This window comes from Notolepis coatsorum, assembly GCF_963971535.1.
Source record: "Notolepis coatsorum genome assembly, chromosome: 12".
In the NCBI taxonomy this organism is placed as follows: Eukaryota; Metazoa; Chordata; class Actinopteri; order Aulopiformes; family Paralepididae; genus Notolepis; species Notolepis coatsorum.
The window spans coordinates 34,722,457-34,741,357 of record NC_140176.1 but is presented as its reverse complement, the minus strand read 5'-3'; the positions used below and the strand labels follow the sequence as shown (position 1 = coordinate 34,741,357).

General features: G+C 43.9%; 1 protein-coding gene across 1 annotated transcript in view; it reads right to left on the bottom strand.

Annotated features, from left to right (window-relative positions):
* Positions 1-18,901, bottom strand: part of sema5a (sema domain, seven thrombospondin repeats (type 1 and type 1-like), transmembrane domain (TM) and short cytoplasmic domain, (semaphorin) 5A) — a 378,077-nt gene that overhangs the window by 238,154 nt on the left and 121,022 nt on the right. Inside the window, 1 exon segment of the mRNA XM_084325800.1 lies at positions 7,671-7,769. Coding sequence (XP_084181926.1) covers positions 7,671-7,769 — 99 coding nt within the window.

The following is an 18,901-nucleotide window of genomic DNA, read 5'->3' as shown; positions in this document are numbered from 1 at the left end:
CAGCGTTGCCCTCTATAATTGCCATTCTACGCCAGGCGGCGTTAGCCTAGTACCCCATCGTAGGAATTATTCTATTCCCATTGACTTATGCTACTGACTGACTTTATGCCTATTCTTCGCCATACAAGCGCGACCCTAATTCTCATATCTGTAACATTTACTGCATAATAATAAATACCCTCAAATGATATCTCTTTGTCAGTGCCGTGTTATTATGAGTGTCTGCCATATATTAGATGTACTGTCTGGCCAGTAATTAAAGTACATACCTAGCAGTGGTTTAATCTATCACAATCTTTAATACAGTCAGGGTTTTGTAACCCCTCAGTTACAATAATGATTCATATTTAAATTGTTTATTGAAATACGGGACACTTATTGAAATGCGGGACATTTTTCTTTTGTTGCGGCATGCGGGACAGATGGCTAAATATCGGGACGTTTGGTCACTCTAGTCAGACCTGTATCTGATTTAGGACCACATATGAAAGTGGCCCAAATCAGAATTGGAAGGATCAGATTCCATGTGATTTGTTCACACTGTCATGAAAATAACAAACCTGAGTCACATACAGTATGAGCAAAAATGAAATCAGATTTGGTCCACTTTTGCCTGCAGTTTGAACATAGTGTAACGACCCTGGGATTGAGGTGATTGGTCAGCCGAGCTTTCACTCTGCGCTATACCAACCTGGGGCTCAGGTGACGCTGTTGGTCACGCAAGCCCGGTGTTGGTAGAGGGGAGGGGGCAAGGGGAGGGTATAAGAGGGTGATACACCTGTGAGTGCGCTCTCTTGGGGTATGGGAATGCAAGCAGAGATGATGCACCAAGTCTTTGTACCTGAGACTCATACCTGAGACATTGAATAAAGAGATAAGTGAGAAACAACAACCGAGTCGGGGAGTCGTCAATAGCGGAAACGCTACAATAGTCTATACTGTAATGTGACGTGAATGTGTTTTTTTCTTTGTTATCTGAATCATAACGGCAGAGAATGGGGTTGTACCCCTGACCTCTCTTTACACTTCAGTGCACATACTGATTTGTCTACATTAATTCCAGTGGAACTATTACACAAGTTAAGAGGCCCAAACGATTGCCAAAGCTTCTCGAGCCTTCTGGAGTTTACCTCGCGATTTGTAGTTTCCAATTAAAACAAGGAAGTCACTAAACTTTTCTCTTTCCATATGACAAACACAAAGTAGCACAAAAGTACCAAAGGGCAGCATTTAAATGAAAACCAGACAAGTCTGCCGTTTGCTTTTGCCAATATGCAAATGTCATGGGGCACAAACAAAAACGTTTAATCTTATTCCTTACCCGTTTGTGGCTCATCCACACTAGTGCCAAACTATCCTACAGATTCATAGTTTATTTGTTTCTTTTTGAAGCGCACACCTTGGGACGGTGCGGAACAACGCAAGCCTATTTGCGGAGACACCGAGCGAGGTATCTGCCGGGAGCCGCGAGGCGGAGAACGCCACCTGCTCCTTCCGGCTGAGCGTCGGTAACATCCAGCCCCGCTCCTCTCCCGAGTCGGGTGTCTGTCATCTGTGTTGCCGGAGAGTTCCATCTGCTCTCCGCCCGGCGAGGCCGTTATTACCAGCCGCATCGGCGCCGAGGGGCCTCTGCGCTTCTCCACGAGGGGTTTTGGACGAGAAGAGAACAGTCTCTGCTCTCTGTGTTCCCAGCTCCCCCGCGTTTAAAAATACTCCACTGCGTGACCCCGAGCTTGACTCAGCCCTGAACGCGGTGAGAGGAGGAATCCATTCTTAAGTTCTGTTTATTATATAACAAAAAAAGAGCCCCTCCCCCATCACAGATGTAATTATATTTTATGATGCAAATAGCAAGCAGTGAGATTGTCGTGTTTTTTTCTTCTTCACTCCCTCTGATTTCACCTAAGCTCTGGCGGTGTAAAGGCATGACATTTAACTAAATTAAAAAACAGTGCCAATGTTCGCCTGCACAAACCTTTAATTGGAGTTAATGCGATTTGCGATGACTTATCTATCGACAGTTCTGTGGTGATGATCCAACCCCGGGTGCCTCTAGTCTGGGTTCTGAACCGTTCATACCGGTTCTGCCAAGAACCGCGCGATCATCCCGACAGGTGTTTCTGCTTGGTAATGTTTGATGCCAAGAGGCACTTTTAAAAGAGTTAGGTGCTGGTCTCTTGCGTGGGCTTTGATGGATTTTAGTTGGATTTCATTTCGCTGACGTTTTGGGGATTCCTTGCGTGGGGGGCTCACTGCGGCTTCTGCGGTGTTTCGGGGTGTCCTGGGGGTCCCGGTGTCGTCCCGGGGGTCCCGGTGGTGCTGCATGTCTTCTCATGTGACCTCTGTTGTGTCTGTCTGCTTCAGTGTTGTTGCCTTGTTGCGTGGCTCCTTTGGCGTGGCTGCAGGTCCTGGGGTGCGTGACCTGTCACTCCTCCGTGGAGTTTGGGGGCTGGGGGCGTGGGGTTCGCTGGTTTCCTCGTGGTGGCGAGGTCGCCGGGATCCGGGGGAGATGGGGCGGCCCGCGGGCGTCGAATTCCTGTCGCCGTGCATGGCGGTGTGAGTGGCGGTGTGAGTGGCACGCGGGCTGTTTGTGTTTTCCTTCGGTCATGACATGCTTTATCAGGGGGGTGTGTCTTGGATGGGGATGTGGTGGGGATTGATGTGTGGGGTGTTTGGTGGACTGGCTGTTCCAGGGGGTTCACATGCCTTCGTGCAACATTGTACTTATTGTGCTTATTTTATGCCTATGCTTATGTCTGCATGTTCTACGTTGCACTATTTTTATTGTCTTTTATACCTATTCTTATGTCTGCACTTTATGCATTGTTTTTATTCTGTCAACTGTATGCAAATTGTATGCTATTTGCTGTGGGGGCACTTTGGGCTGCGGTCCATGTGTGAAAGGTGATATATAGATAGAGTTATTATTTATTATTATTATATTGTAAAAGGGAATATCATATTGTATCGTATCTTATCGTATCTTATCGTATCTTATCTTATCGTATCTTATCGTATCTTATCTCATTGTATCTTATCTTATCGTATCTTATCGTATCTTATCTCATTGTATCTTATCTCATTGTATCTTATCTTATTATATCTTATCTTATCTTATCTTATTGTATCTTATCTTATCTTATTGTATCTTATCTTATCTTATCGTATCTTATCTTATCTTATTGTATCTTATCGTATCTTATCTTATCGTATCTTATCTTATCTTATCGTATCTTATCTTATTGTATCTTATCTTATCTTATCTTATCGTATCTTATCTTATCTTATTGTATATTATTGTATCTTATCTTATCTTATCGTTTCTTATCTTATCTTAGCACTATCCCTCCAGTTGCCTTGCCCTTTTATACTCTTTTGAATCCATGTTAGTATTAGTATTATTAGTATTAGTAGTAATCATTATATCTCATTTACATTTACATTATTATTATAAATTATCATACATGAGGAGATAAGACAATTGTACTTGTTCTGTATAATAACAATACATTAGAATCTAATCTAATCTAATAAACAGCCTGTGGCCAATGAGCAACATTGGGTAACTTTGACAAAAAAAAGTGCCACCATATGGTGATGTCATAGTGCCCCTGCCCTAGAGGAGCCGACCCTGACCATATGGTGATGTCATAGTGCCCCTGCCCTAGAGGAGCCGACCCTGACCATATGGTGATGTCATAGTGCCCCTGCCCTAGAGGAGCCGACCCTGACCATATGGTGATGTCATAGTGCCACTGCCCTAGAGGAGCCTACCCTGACCATCATATGGTGATGTCATAGTGCCACTGCCCTAGAGGAGCCTACCCTGACCATCATATGGTGATGTCATAGTGCCACTGCCCTAGAGGAGCCGACCCTGACCATATGGTGATGTCATAGTGCCACTGCCCTAGAGGAGCCGACCCTGACCATATGGTGATGTCATAGTGCCACTGCCCTAGAGGAGCCCACCCTGACCTTCTCATCTAACAGAGCCTCAGCTGGAGAGTGGACTGCAGCCTCAGCAACATCCTCATCCCCTGCACAATCTGCACAATCAGAACACCCTCGGTCTCGGACACGGTTCCAGTCTCTATGAATAGCAGGTATAGCTTCCTCACAGGATGCGGCAGAACCCCACTGAGAAGTGCACACTGGGAAAACGGGGGAACATGTCGATTTGGATCAAGGGTTCCGTTAACTCCCGCCACCTCCGCTGCGCCCCGGCCGGCTCCGAACAGAGCAGCACTGTCTGTCTGCGGCCGCTGGACTCTGATGAAAGGCTGGTATTGACGGGGATTCACACGGCCAGCGGGGGAGACTGTGTTCGGGTCAATTGGGTCTTTTAAAAAAGGAGGAGGAGAGACGATAGAGAGAATAAATAGATGGCGCTGGGGTGAATGTCTCCTCTGTGCTGCGGGCCTGCAGCTGTGCGGTCAGGTGACACCGGGGTGGCGTCAGGACTGAACGCCACGGAAGGCTTCTTGTGGAGAGATATGCTTCCCAGACAGACAGACTGTTACGTCAGACTGAGCCTCCAGAAGGAACAACTGGCCGTTAGACAGAAAGCACCGCAGTTAAGTTGAGTCCGTTGTCACGGTCACGGCTACCAAAGGCATCATCATCACCCTCCTCCTCTTCATCATCAAAATGATTTGTTCTCTTCCAGAATTTAGGCGGCACACTGGTTAACACTGTCGCCTCACAGCTAGAAGGTTGTGGGTTTGATTCCTGCTTGGGGACCAGGTTGCCGTGTTGCCTTTCTGTGTGGAGTTTGCATGTTCTCCCCCCGTGCTCGCAAGGGTTTCCCCTCCCAATAAGATAAACCCAGTGGAAAAACATGCACAACAGATCGCTAATGCTGTCACGTCCCTGACGAAGACGGACAGGAGCACTTGGATTGGTCCCTGGGTGCCCTTGGGGGGAAGGACGATGGGATGGGAAGTGCAGAGAGCATTTCATCAGCGACTCAGTGCATGTGTGTGTGTTCCTGTGGGTCGCCCATCGCATGTGTGTGTGTGTTAAATCTGCATGACAAATAAAGACTTCTTCTTCTTCTTCTTCTTCTTCTTCTTCTTCTTCTTCTTCTTCTTCTTCTTCTTCTTCTTCTTCTTCTTCTTCTTCTTCTTTTTCTTCTTCTTCTTCTTCTTCTTCTTCTTCTTCTTCTTCTTCTTCTTCTTCTTCTTCTTCTTCTTCTTCTTCTTCTTCTTCTTCTTCTTCTTCTTCTTCTTCTTCTTCTTCTTCTTCTTCTTGAATTTCCAGATGATTTTCCAGCTGCTGTTAGATAATAAAGTTATATTCTATTCTATTCTACTCTCCTCCTTCCTCCTCTTCATCATCATCCTCATCCTCCTCTTCATCACCAAAATTACTGTTCTCCTCCTGAAGTTATACTCTTCTCCTTCCTTCTCTATATCATCATCATCATCATCATCATCATCATCATCATCATCATCATCATCACCAAAATGATTGTTCTCCTCCTGAAGTTATATTATACACTCCTCCTTCGTCATCTTCATCACCGTCATCACCATCCTCCTCTTCATCACCAAAACGATCATTCTCCTCCTGAAGTTATATTCTACACTCCTCCTTTCTCATCATCATCATCATCATCATCATCATCATCATCACAGTCATCGCTGTGGCCGTCACCCTCTGTGACCTCAGCCCAGATGAGAAGCTCACAGGAAGCAAAGCGTGCTCCCTGCACCTGGCTCCACTCTGAACAACCCGTCTCCGCTCCCGTGTAACTAAGTAGGATATTATCGTACATGATGATATATCCATCACGGCTGATGGTACATCTGTCCGGGAGGTCTCTCCTCGGCGCTGTCGCTAATACACCAGAGCGATTGCTCACCTTGCGGGACGGGATGGGGGTAAACACGACAGCGGCCCGGTGAAATAGTGCCGTAATAATGTCCTGGCATTTCCACCGTATGTATTTTCACGGCGGTAAACAGTGGTTATGAGCTAGTGACCTTTAAATGCAGTGCTCTCGGAGGGAAAACAAATGTCATCTTAATAGTGAGCGCCTGCCTCGTCTTGAGCCCCGTCCGCCGGAGAGGAAGAAGGCAACATATCAGGGAAAATAAGTAGCTCTCACCCGCGGGTAAAAGAGACGCGGTGACGCGTAACATTCTGCTTCTGTTTCTCTCTATAACCCGTGGTCTCGTCACATGAATGTCATACTTCATTAACCTTTGGTTTGCTAAGAACTAGGCTTGATAGTTCCCATATGTGGACAAGATGTATCCAAATTATGCAAGATGTATGCAAATTACACAACATTCGTATGGTCTGAATCCACATATACATATATATTTTGACAAAGCATTTAGATCATCTGCAGTATGGCTGGGCAACCAGTAATCTATCGAATACATAAATTGTACTCATATATACTGTATCTATAACATAATAATAGTAGTGCTGTCAGGCGATTAAAAAAATGTATCTAATTAATTACAGGATTTGTAATTAATTAATCTAATTAATCGCATTTTAATCGCATAACCATTTTATGCCTGATATTCTATATTCTATAATCATATTTCAAATTGCATGTGTCCAGATGGCAGAATTCAGTACTGTATCTACAAAACCTTCTGTTTAATCATCTTCCATCTATTAATTTGCTTAGATTTTTCAGGTCTGGTCAATTTGAGCATGGTGTTATTCACAGTCAAAGATAAAAAAAATTATTATTGATATTCTCATTTGGTTCATTACAATTGACTCAAAATAAGATTTTCATTCAATCAATCACAGCGCATATTGATTGATTGAATGAAAATGTTATTAACAGATTGCAGAATGGGTACAATACAGTACGGCTCAATACACACAATTGTTAAGGGCATGCAGACCAGAGAAAGACTTTCGTCTTGTTTACATCAGGGTCCCCCATTTTCAATTGTAAGTAAGGGTGCAACTTGCACCGTGCAATCCATTCTTTGTGGATCTAGCCCACAGTATTTCTGACACTGGGAATACATTCCCTGAGATTCATAGATGTCCCTAGAATCAGATACCAAGAACATGCAAATGGACCATATTAAAAAAAAGTCTGTAAATGTGTATTCTACATTCTCATGGAATGAATGAGATACAAAAAAAATTATAAAAAAGAAGATAAGAGTTAATTTTCATAACGCGATAATTTGCTGTGTAATTAATTAATCTAATTAACGCGATAAACTGACAGCCCTAAATAATAGTATAAAAAAACATAGATTCTAATAAAACCTTCTGAAGGTAACTACTATATGTGTCCATAGGGGTTAGCGTGGAAAGTCAACGGTACAACGTAGCTACGAGTTAAAAAATAAACAAGTAAATGATAAATACATAAACATACCACTATGTGACAACTGCAAAAAACTGAATAAAAAATAGTAGCTAAAGTAAAAATGAAACAGTAGGTTATTTTAATCTGAAGGGTCCAGAGCCGCAGAGGGGCCGGGCCCATTGTGCAGCGCAACCCAGAACAGCAGAGAACAGACCGGACCGGAATTAAACACCACAAAGGAAGAAAATAAATGATGTAGAGCACAGCAGAAAAAGAGTAGGAGACCAATGAATCAAGTGGAAGGAGGGAGGAGAGCAGATACGAAAAAAGGAGACGAGAGAGAGAGATACAGGAGGATGGTATCAGTGCTTACCGTTCTGTTGGTACAGATGGGGGTGAAGGCGTTGGTTCCACAGGTGAACAGTCTGTTCCCGTTCACCAGCAGCACACGGATGTAGTTCTGGCACTCCTCCTGCGGGCACACGCACAGACACACACACACACACACACACACATTTGGCATTAGCACCGTTGAGCAGTCATTTGAGGAGCATCTAGGTTAGGCAGGGTTTGGGGGCACAATTAAACGTAACACCAGCGAATGAAACAAAACACCTGCCACCATGAGGAGAGCCTGTCTAGGACGTGGCTGGTCTTGACAAGATGAAAATCAAGGCCAACGCCGGAAGCTTTCAGTGGCGTCACGCCATCATTCAAGAGAGTCCAGAGAGTTTGGGTGAAGGAGCTGAACGAGGATTACAGGTAACCGGGAGAGAGAGAATGGAGATGTCTGGGGCTGTCATAGAGCCTGGTTTCTATGACGACATGGTTACAGACCAGGGCCTGGTTTCTATGACGACATGGTTACAGACCAGGGCCTGGTTTCTATGACGACATGGTTACAGAACAGGGCCTGGTTTCTATGACGACATGGTTACAGACAAGTATGGTATGGATATGGGCAGGGTAATAGTAGAAAGACATAAATATAGGCAATACAATTATAATAGAAATAAAAATAAACAGTGTAAACAATATAATTAACTCTGAATGCAGATGAGGGTCTGGCTGCCCTCTCAGTTATATAATATGTTACAATGAATATGGGCAATACAGAATTATAATCTGAATATACAGTATACTATGAACAGAGTAAAGAAAACAGTATACACAGGTGCAGTATACACAAGGTACCCTAACTGGCATGCTATACGTCATACGTTATACGTTGTAGTCCGTGCAGGTTAGGTGGTGAGAGTCAGACACACTTAGTGGTCAGACAGTCCTAGTAGTTCTCCGGTTCTGCCACGTGAGTTGTAATGCGTGGGTCAATGGAGGACAGTACCTTGGATCCGTCCCCCAGATGTAGAACTCTAGAGAACAGCACTACAAGTAGGATAATGAATGCGTCAGTGGAGTGTAGCGGTACAGGGAAAGAAGCTCCAGGTCTGTCCTTGTCTGTGGTAGAAAGCAGCGTGGCTCAGGGGTAGAGCGGGGCGTCCAATGATCGAAGGGTTGGTGGTTCGAATCCCGCTCAAGCCCATGTCCATCCCATTGCCGTTGTGTCCTTGGGCAAGACACTTAACCTACTTGCCTCGTATGAATGTGTATGCATGTGAATGAATGTTGGTGGTGGTCGGAGGGGCCGTAGGCGTTGATTATTCGCCACGCTTCCGTGAGTTTGCCTCAGGGCAGCTCTGGCTGCAATTGTAGCTTACCACCACCGGTATGACTGTGTATGAACGAATAATGGACTCTGTGAAGCGCTCTGAGTCAGAGCAACAGTCAGTCAGAGAAGAGCGCTATATAAATCCAATCCATTATTATTATCATTAACAATAGTACAAGGCCTCAGAATACATGGGGGAAGGACGGCGTGCTCGGTGGAGGGAGTGCAGCGTTGCCGCATTGAGCAATACGTCTTGAGAAGTCAATCAAGTCAGTGGGTTTAAGTCCCGCGATGGGTAGAAAACCACAGTTGGCAGAATATCAGTAACCCTGTCAGTGAGGATATCAGTAACCCTGTCACCTGTCACCTGAGGGAATTCATTTTCATTTCAGTTTTGCAGGAAGAGCTAAGAAATCGGTTAACAGTACTCGGGAGGACAGAACAACTTATGAGGAATAGAAAGAAGAAGGAGCAAGTCAGGACAGCATTTTATAGGGATCCATTTAAGTTTGTTAAAGGAATGTTCAGCCAAGGAAAGGGAGGGCAACTCAAAGCTTCAAAGCAAGAGCAATAGGCATATTCAAAAAAGTCTTACTCAGATACAGGAAAGAATAGAGAAATGGGATAGAGAAACTTCCTCCAGATATACTGTACCACAGTTAGGAGAGGTAGAGTATATGATGGATATTAGTGGATTAGCTGCATTTTTCGCCGATCATCCAATAAACCGCTCGAAAGTTGAATTTGCCGCCTTTCGATCGACACCACACTCAACCAATTGTGTGCTTCGGGGTGTCAAGTTACATATATCCGCCCGGTGAGCGTCATTTGACAGGCCGTTCCGTCAAATGACCACGTCCGGTTCTGAACGGTCTAGAACTGACCAATCACTGTGGGGAATGGAAATTCACAGGCTTAGCTTCTGCCATCCCCCTTTTCAAACCATTAAGTGGTGTCTGTTGTTACTGTTGTCTATTGTTTTGTGGTGGTTATTGTACTGTTTTGTGGTTGTCTTGTATTGTATAGGTTGCATGGTTTGAAATAAATAAATAAAATGAAAAATGAACTGCTGATGGGGAAAATGATTGATCAGCATTGTAGCCAACGAGCGTCCACTCCGAAAGAGACCGCAGACGGGCGGGTGAGAGTGGGGGAAGGTGGGGAAAGTTGATGAAGAAGTCCGTTGTTGTGACTCAAGCGTCAGAATGAATGGAAGTGGATCGTCATTTTGGATAATCACTCTGTATTTTTACCGGTACACACATTACAAAAACCTTTTTATAAAATTTGGGCTATGGAACTGGAATCTGGCAACCACTAAACAGAAATGTGAGTACAAACAACTTTTACTTCAGCGTGTTCAAATCTCTGTTACTCTATTTCATTAGCAGTTAAATGTATTCTTCTTTTTTGCTTTAGCAAGTTCAGAATGTTACCTTTCAAAAGAGACCAGACTCATGCATAAGTATAAAGGATAAAGCTAAGCTGTCATCAAAAACAAAAATAGACCCGTTTTGGGGGTGATGCTTAAGAGGTTAATATAGTGGCATACCACAGTGCAGAAAGCAGAACTCCCAGGTGTTGCAGGGTGCATATAACACACTAGCATGATATGTGTTTGGTTCAGTACCACATAGCCTTATTCAGAGTGCTTTTGATTGTCATGGGTGATTGTAAACTTGGTGGAAGCATACTTCCATGTGTTTTAGTACTATAGATTTAGCAACAGTGGAATAAACAGCAGAATAAATCAGCATTCACAATGGTCATGGAAGTAATTATTAGAGCATCAAGGTGGGTGGTAGGTGGGGAGAGACGGCAGGGCGGACTGCGCCTCCCACCAGGACAGCACCTTGTACAAAAAGGTTACTAAAGAAGTCAACTGCGAATCTCAAGTGGGCTGGGAAGAAGATTAAGCCCAACAAGTCGAGAAGCATCTCACTGACCAGAGGGAAGGTAAGAGAGAGAAAGTGTGACGCAAATGAGGGAGAAATTCCATCCATAATGGACAAGCCAGTGAAAAGTTTGGGTAGGTGCCTGGGATATAATAGGGAGTTGAATGACAGTGAACAGCTTGAAGAACTTAGGAAAGACGTTGTTGATCCAGGCAAGTACAGATGCAGCTCTTAGGACTTCACGCTCTGCTGCGTGGGCGCTGCCAGGTTAACGGCACTGCCAGGTTAACGGCACTGCCAGGTTAACGGTATATTCAACCAGTAGGGGCGCTCGAGTTACACCGGTGATTATATCCATCCGACGGCCCGTGGCACAGATCAGCTCGATTATACAGTAGCTGGTGATTACTGCACAGGCGGCTGTCGGGCCATTTACTTCATTGAATTAATTTGTCTGTTACTCAAGAGTTATAATACACTTTTTATATTGTACAGACATGCTCTGAAATAAACTAAAGCGTTCACATACAGCAGTGGTCACCAACCCGTCGATCGCGATCGACTGGTCGATCTTTGAGACTTTCCCTGTAGATCTTTCCCTGACAAAAAAAAAGCTTAAAAAGAAATGAATTTTTTTAATTTGTTTAGATCTTTCCCTGAGAGTCCACATTACAGTTCTACTTTTGTTTTGATGTTAAAAGTGATGCTGCACTTAGCACTGGCTGCACTTAGCACTGACTGAGAAAGTACACATTACAGTTCTACTTTATAAAATGGTAATTGTAAATATGTTTGTCAATGTTAATAATATGAGAAAGTCCACATTACAGTTCTACTTTTGTTTTGATGTGAAAAGTGATGCTGCACTCAGCACTGACTGCACTTAGCACTGACTGCACTTAGCACTGACTGAGAAAGTACACATTACAGTTCTACTTTATAAAATGCTAATTGTAAATATGTTTGTCAATGTTAAAACCCATTCTCTGCCGGAGCTTATATCCATCCTTGTAGCCTCTCTGCCAGCACTATTTGTCTATGGAGATGTTCACCTTCTTTGCAGGGCTATAACTTTTTAAATTGTATTGCTAAATTGACATTACTATGGCCCATTCAACATCAATTATCTATCGTTCAGGATGTAGGAACGTTTTACTTTTTCATTCACACATTCATACTAAAATACCGTCCAGAGTATAAATATGTTTTTATCGTTTTCTGCTGTATTTCATAGAACGTGAGATATAGCCATAAATGCATATATTAGATGATCAAATGCAGTCTGATACCGATCAACGTTATATTAGAAATGTCAATTGTACATGATCCTAAACGTCATGACTGGTCATCTGATGGTGACCGGAGGGGGGGGGGGGGGGGGGGTCGTTTATAATTCAATGACCGACATTAAATGATTCATGTAGTATGGGTGATATATAGATCAGAGCAGTTTGTATGGATAATAATAATCAAAAACGCTGAAACTCACGGCAGCTTCCTCTTACCGTTGGGCGATCACACTGGCGCAAACAGATCCCAGTTATGTGATGTTGATCTAGGTGATCCAGTTCCGGTTTGTATAATACTAATATACGTCCAATCATGTTGTTTATTGAGTTATGGCAACGGATCGATATGCACAGTGTCTGGATAGAGTCCCGGACGGAATAGGGGATGGACTAAGCACGTCCGGCCACTTCCGGTTTTGGCAACTCGCCGATCGCCCACCAGGTGGCGGTATTGAAGCGTTGCAGAGTTGAGCGGAGTCCTACAACACCAGCAAAGACTCCGTGGGTGAAATGTGAATACCATGACGAAAATATGAAATATTGATCTCAACCCGTCTTAACCCGTCATTGGCAGATTACGCATGGCGAGGAATGACGTGTAAACACGTCATCGGCGGAGAAAGGGTTAATAATATGAGAAAGTCCACATTACAGTTCTACTTTTGTTTTGATGTGAAAAGTGATGCTGCATAAGATGACTGCACTTAGCACTGACTGAGAGAGTACATATTGCTGCTGACGGGACAAAACCTCGTAACTCCATTTTTTATCAACTCAGTAGATCATCCTCCATGTGTGTGTGGTTTTACAAAGTCTACACAATGGGAAAGCATTAAACCAATCATCTGTCTAAACCTCGTAACTCTATTCACCCTCAAATCTGTGTTTGTTTTTTTCATCTGCTGAAAAGTTGGGTTTTTGGAGTTATGAGGTTTTGTCCCGCCAGCAGCGATATTACAGTTCTACTTTGACGTTTTAATGTTGGACCAAAGCATTGCATGTAATTAGAATACAGGCAAATAAAAGTAATTTAGTACAATCTTGGCTGTCTTTTTCTCTCAACGCTTCAATAGGTAGATCTTGCCTTAACCAAAAAAGAAAATGATCTTGGGCTTAAAAAGGTTGGTGACCACTGACGTACAGTATATTTTAATGGAGAGCACCGCTGAACTAAACTAAACTCAATGATAAAATACAGTACAAGCGTTCACGGAATTATATCCATCCGACAGCCCGTGGTTAAAGCTGGTGATTATTGCACAGGCGGCTGTCGGGGTTGACTTCATTGAATTAATTAAAAAAGTTTAGTTCAGAGCGTGTCTGTACAATATATAACTCTGAGTAACAGACAAATTAATTCAATTAAGTGCACCGCGACAGCCGCCTGTGCAGTAATCACCAACTTTAACTACGGGCATCGGATGGATATAATTCCAACTTGACTTTGCGCCTCCTGGCAGCATATAACAGAACAGCAAGGTTACCAAATGTATTCCACCAACAGCTCTGACAACAGCACGATCAGCGTGGCAGCAGAGCTCAGAGTCCTAAGAGCTGCATCTGTAGAAGTTATGCTGTTTGAAGTTTGATTTATTCCCTAAATTGATGTGGTCATTATCACTATATGCGGTGTCAATATCAAATGTGGAAAGGTAAATGGTAAATAGTACTTTTATCCAAAGCGCTTCACAATTTTGTTCCTCACATTTGACCCATTCACTCACACATTCACACACCGATGTCGGAGGCGACCATGCAAGGGCTTGAGAGATTGGTACATTTGTATAATATTATTAGGAACTGGCTCGAAGTCCCTCTGTGTATTCGTGGGAGGATGAGGAGGATTGGAGGATGAGGAGGATGGAAGATGGAGGTTTTCCACAATGGTCCTCAGAGACTAATCTTTTGGCCAAACAAAATCTCTAACCAACAACTGTGCAAGAACACAGGTAGCCAGAACGTCACCAAAGAAATCACACACAGACATCCGAGACGGCCGGGCCACATACGACTCATTGTTGCATTAACCCTTTCACTACCACACTACAGGTGGTTAACCCCTTCACTACCACACTATACATGGTTAACCCTTCCACCACCACACTGTAGATGGTTAACTCCTTCAGGGTTAACCCTTTCACTGCCGCACTACAGGTGGTTAACTCCTTTACTACCACACTACATACTGTTAACCATTTCACTGCCACACTACATACTGTTAACCCTTTCTCTACCACACTACAGAAGGTTAACCTTTGTAGTGTGGTAGTGAAAGGGTTAAGATGGTTACCGCCAGGTGAAAGGAAACAAGAGGGGCCCAAAGCTTGAACTGTAACTGAGGAGCTGGACAAGAGGAATCTGTCATGGGGGAGGGAGAGAGAGAGAGGGGCGCAGCATGTTGCCAAGGACACAGCGCGATGGAGAGATCTTATTGCAACCGTATGTCTCGTAGGAGATGGAGAGAGGAGTAAATAAGTTAGTTTAGAAAAATGAAAGTGGGTTATCACACGCAATCCTGTATATTGCTACTCTGGAGTTTTACGATCGGAGCTGAAGCAGTGTCTTGTGTAACGCGTAACACTGTTGATCTCTGGCGTGGCAGAATAAAGCACAAGAGTAACAATATATACTGTAGCGTGCAGTAATCTGTTTGTCATTTTTCTGAAGTCACACATACAGATACCGGCACTGATTGAGAAATGTTTTGGCGCCCTCGTAATATATAAACTTCAGTATTTGCCACAATTGAATATTTGGCAATATCATACATTTCTATATTTGATTTTGAGGCATGTGATTGCTATGACATGATCTAATGTGATTCAGCTGACATAATATTTCAACATTTGAATCAAGTACAACCAAACACATGTGGTTGAAATTTTACACTTTTTATTTTCCTTCTCCTTTCAAACACTGTTCTCCAGTCTATGACTGATAATGTTATTCTTATTTTTGTATGTCTCCTTTATTTAACCAGGCAGGTCAATTAAGAACACATTCTTATTTACAATGACTGGCAAGAGGACAAAAGGACCCCTGGGAACAGGGAAACAGGGAAAGGACCAAAATAAATACAATATAATAATAAAATATAAAAGACACAGACATACATCACAGAAGTAAGGGAAATAATACATAAAACACACATCAAACAAACAACCAAATTGAATACATGAAGCCGAACAGACACATTAGAAGTTAAAAGGCTGGGTGACAGTTGCAGGTGTGTGTAAACAACTCTGCGATAGAGTCCTTAAAAGTAGTGAGGGGGGGTCAATGTGTCAATTCAAAGTATTTTGCATCTTGTTCCAACTGCTGGGAGGGTTTTGAGTGTAAGACAATTAATCTCTCGCCGAGAGTGTAGCGATGGCCTATTTACAGATGTGTGTATAAGTCACAGCAATGTATAATGTTTGATTGATTGACTGAGTGATCGATTGCTGCAGAACAACATGACCTCTGTGTAGTAGTAGTAGTAGTAGTAGTAGTAGTAGTAGTTTTTCACCAAAGGTCTTTCATTCAAAAACACATAAAGCAAACACTGGCAGTCAAAAGTCAGGTCACTGCACTGTGTTTGCTTTCAGGCTGGCCGGCGTAATAAAGCTCTCATGCGCTCCCCTCCGTCTGAGAGGCCAGGCCGTGTGCTGGAGAGGAGGCGTTGATTTAAAATCCACTCAATCAGCCTGTGTCTGAGCCACTCCAGGTGCACCAGGGCCTCTGTCTCTCTCTCTCTCTCTCTCTCTCTCTCTCTCTCTCTCTCTCTCTCTCTCTCTCTCTCTCTCTCTCTCTCTCTCTCTCTCTCTCTCTCTCTCTCTCTCTCTCTCTCTCTCTCTCTCTCTCTCTCTCTCTCTCTCTCTCTCTCTCTCTCTCTCTCTCTGGATCTCTCTCTCTCTGCCTCTCTATGCCTCTCTATCTGCCTCTCTCTCTCTCTCTCTCTCTCTCTCTCTCTCTCTCTCTCTCTCTCTCTCTCTCTCTCTCTCTCTCTCTCTCTCTCTCTCTCTCTCTCTCTAGATGCCTGTTTTAGGAGGGTTATATAGGTAGGACATCACAGCATAGAAGGAGGAGGAGGGAGTGGAATAGCTATTTTATACCTCCCTAACTAGACGGAGGCTAGTGTGTGGAGGCTTAGTGACTGTGCTCTGCTGTGTGTGTGTGTGTGTGTGTGTGTGTGTGTGTGTGTGTGTGTGTGTGTGTGTGTGTGTGTGTGTGTGTGTGTGTGTGTGTGTGTGTGTGTGTGCGTGCGTGCGTGCGTGCGTGTGTGTGTGTGTGTGCACACATACTGTACATACACGTGTGCATGCACACGCTTGCATGTTTGTGTGTGTGTGGCTGTGTGTGTCTGTGTGTGTGTAGATAGTGGATTTTCAAAGGACATTACATCTACGTTCCAATCATCTGTAATGCTATATATATAAGCCTTCCACTGTCAAAACAAGCATGTCTCTGCCTCCATAATGATGATTCAGATCATGTTCTCCCTGCTGCTGCCAGACACCCTGATGTTGTTATTGTCCAAGTCTTCTCAACCAAGCGGCTGAAATATTACCAAATAGCAACAGCTGTGGCAGTCAATTTCACAGCTAGTGTAATCTCCTGCTTTTCATTAGATTTAAGGGGGATTAAGAATTACAATCTATTTATTACAAAGGACATTTTACATGTAGCCTACCAGGGATTTGTCTTGTGCATTTAACCCAGCCTAACTGTGTAGGAGCAGTGGGCCGCAGCCTCAGTCTGGCGCTCCAGGGGGCCAACTCCAGTTCTATAAACCGGAGGACCTGGATGAAACTCACGCAAACACAGGGAGAACATGCAGCCTGCACACAGAAAGACCAGCTGGGTTCAAACCCAAGACAAACAGCGACCATGTTATTACCATGTTAACAGGTTAGAGCAGCTACACAGTGACCATGTTAACAGGTTAGAGCAGCTACACAGTGACCATGTTAACAGGTTAGAGCAGCCACACAGTGACCATGTTAACAGGTCAGAGCAGCCACACAGTGACCATGTTAACAGGTTAGAGCAGCTACACAGTGACCATGTTAACAGGTCAGAGCAGCTACACAGTGACCATGTTAACAGGTTAGAGCAGCTACACAGTGACCATGTTAACAGGTCAGAGCAGCCACACAGTGACCATGTTAACAGGTTAGAGCAGCTACACAGTGACCATGTTAACAGGTTAGAGCAGCTACACAGTGACCATGTTAACAGGTTAGAGCAGCTACACAGTGACCATGTTAACAGGTCAGAGCAGCTACACAGTGACCATGTTAACAGGTCAGAGCAGCTACACAGTGACCATGTTAACAGGTCAGAGCAGCTACACAGTGACCATGTTAACAGGTTAGAGCAGCTACACAGTGACCATGTTAACAGGTTAGAGCAGCTACACAGTGACCATGTTAACAGGTTAGAGCAGCTACACAGTGACCATGTTAACAGGTTAGAGCAGCTACACAGTGACCATGTTAACAGGTTAGAGCAAACACACTGCCCACGTAAGCAGATGAGCCTATTTCTTTTGTGAGGTACAGTTTCTTGTCACTGCAGTTCAATGAGGCAGCCGTCACGCTGGCAACCTGCCAAGGCTAAGTATCTATACTATGTGTGTGTGTGTGTGTGTGTGTGTGTGTGTGTGTGTGTGTGTGTGTGTGTGTGTGTGTGTGTGTGTGTGTGTGTGTGTGTGTGTGTGTGTGTGTGTGTGTGCCTATAAGCTTTAGACAGAGAAGCTGTATGTGTGGGTAGCTACAACACCGTCAAGCTTTTGTCTATGACTGAGTGACTGCACTGTGTTTGTGTGTGTGAGTGTGTAGGTGGGAGGGGGGGGGGGGGGAAAGGGCCTGCATAATTCAATTGAGTGGCGCGGTTGATTTCCACAGTAAATAACGGCAGATTTAATATATTTACCCAGCCGCACAGTCTCGACTTGTTTACGAAATCGTCCAGACAAATGTTCCACGTCTGCACAGTAACAGAGTCTGTTTAACACGGTGTTATAAAGCAAACAAAGAAGAGGCGCTCAAGTCCCGTCGAGTCAATTTAACGTCCGCTTCCTTCTCACACGGATGAAATAAATCAAATGCACAAGAGCAAAAGGAGATGCGTTTATATATAAATCAAATGCAGAAGAGCAAAAGGAGATGCATTTATAATATATATATATTATATATATATAACAATCACTTGTAAATTCACTCAAGGCAGAGACACCGTACAGTATCTGTGAAAGGATTTAAGCCACGGTATATTGCTGTGCGCAGTGGAGTAAGTACCAAACCATGGAAAGCACTGTCGACCGCGGTAGAATGAAGCCTTTTAGCGCTATTCTTAGTGTACATCACATGAGCTGATCCCCACCAGGGAGCGGCTGGGAAAACAATTCCAGGGCCGACTCTCCAGGACTAAGGCTTCAGTCTGTAATTCACTGCAACAATCATAGCCTGGCCGGCCACCATTATGGCTCTCTAACCACCTTTCACACGCTGATGAACGCCCAGTGGGTCACCGTCACACACACTCGCTTTAAGATAGACACACACATAGACACACACACACACACACATAGACACACACACACACACACACACACACACACACACACACACACACACACACACACACACACACACACACACACACACACACATGACACACATACGAGCATGCATTGCACACACACACAACACGGCACGATACACACATACGCGTTAAGATATATATACACACACGCGCACGCACACAA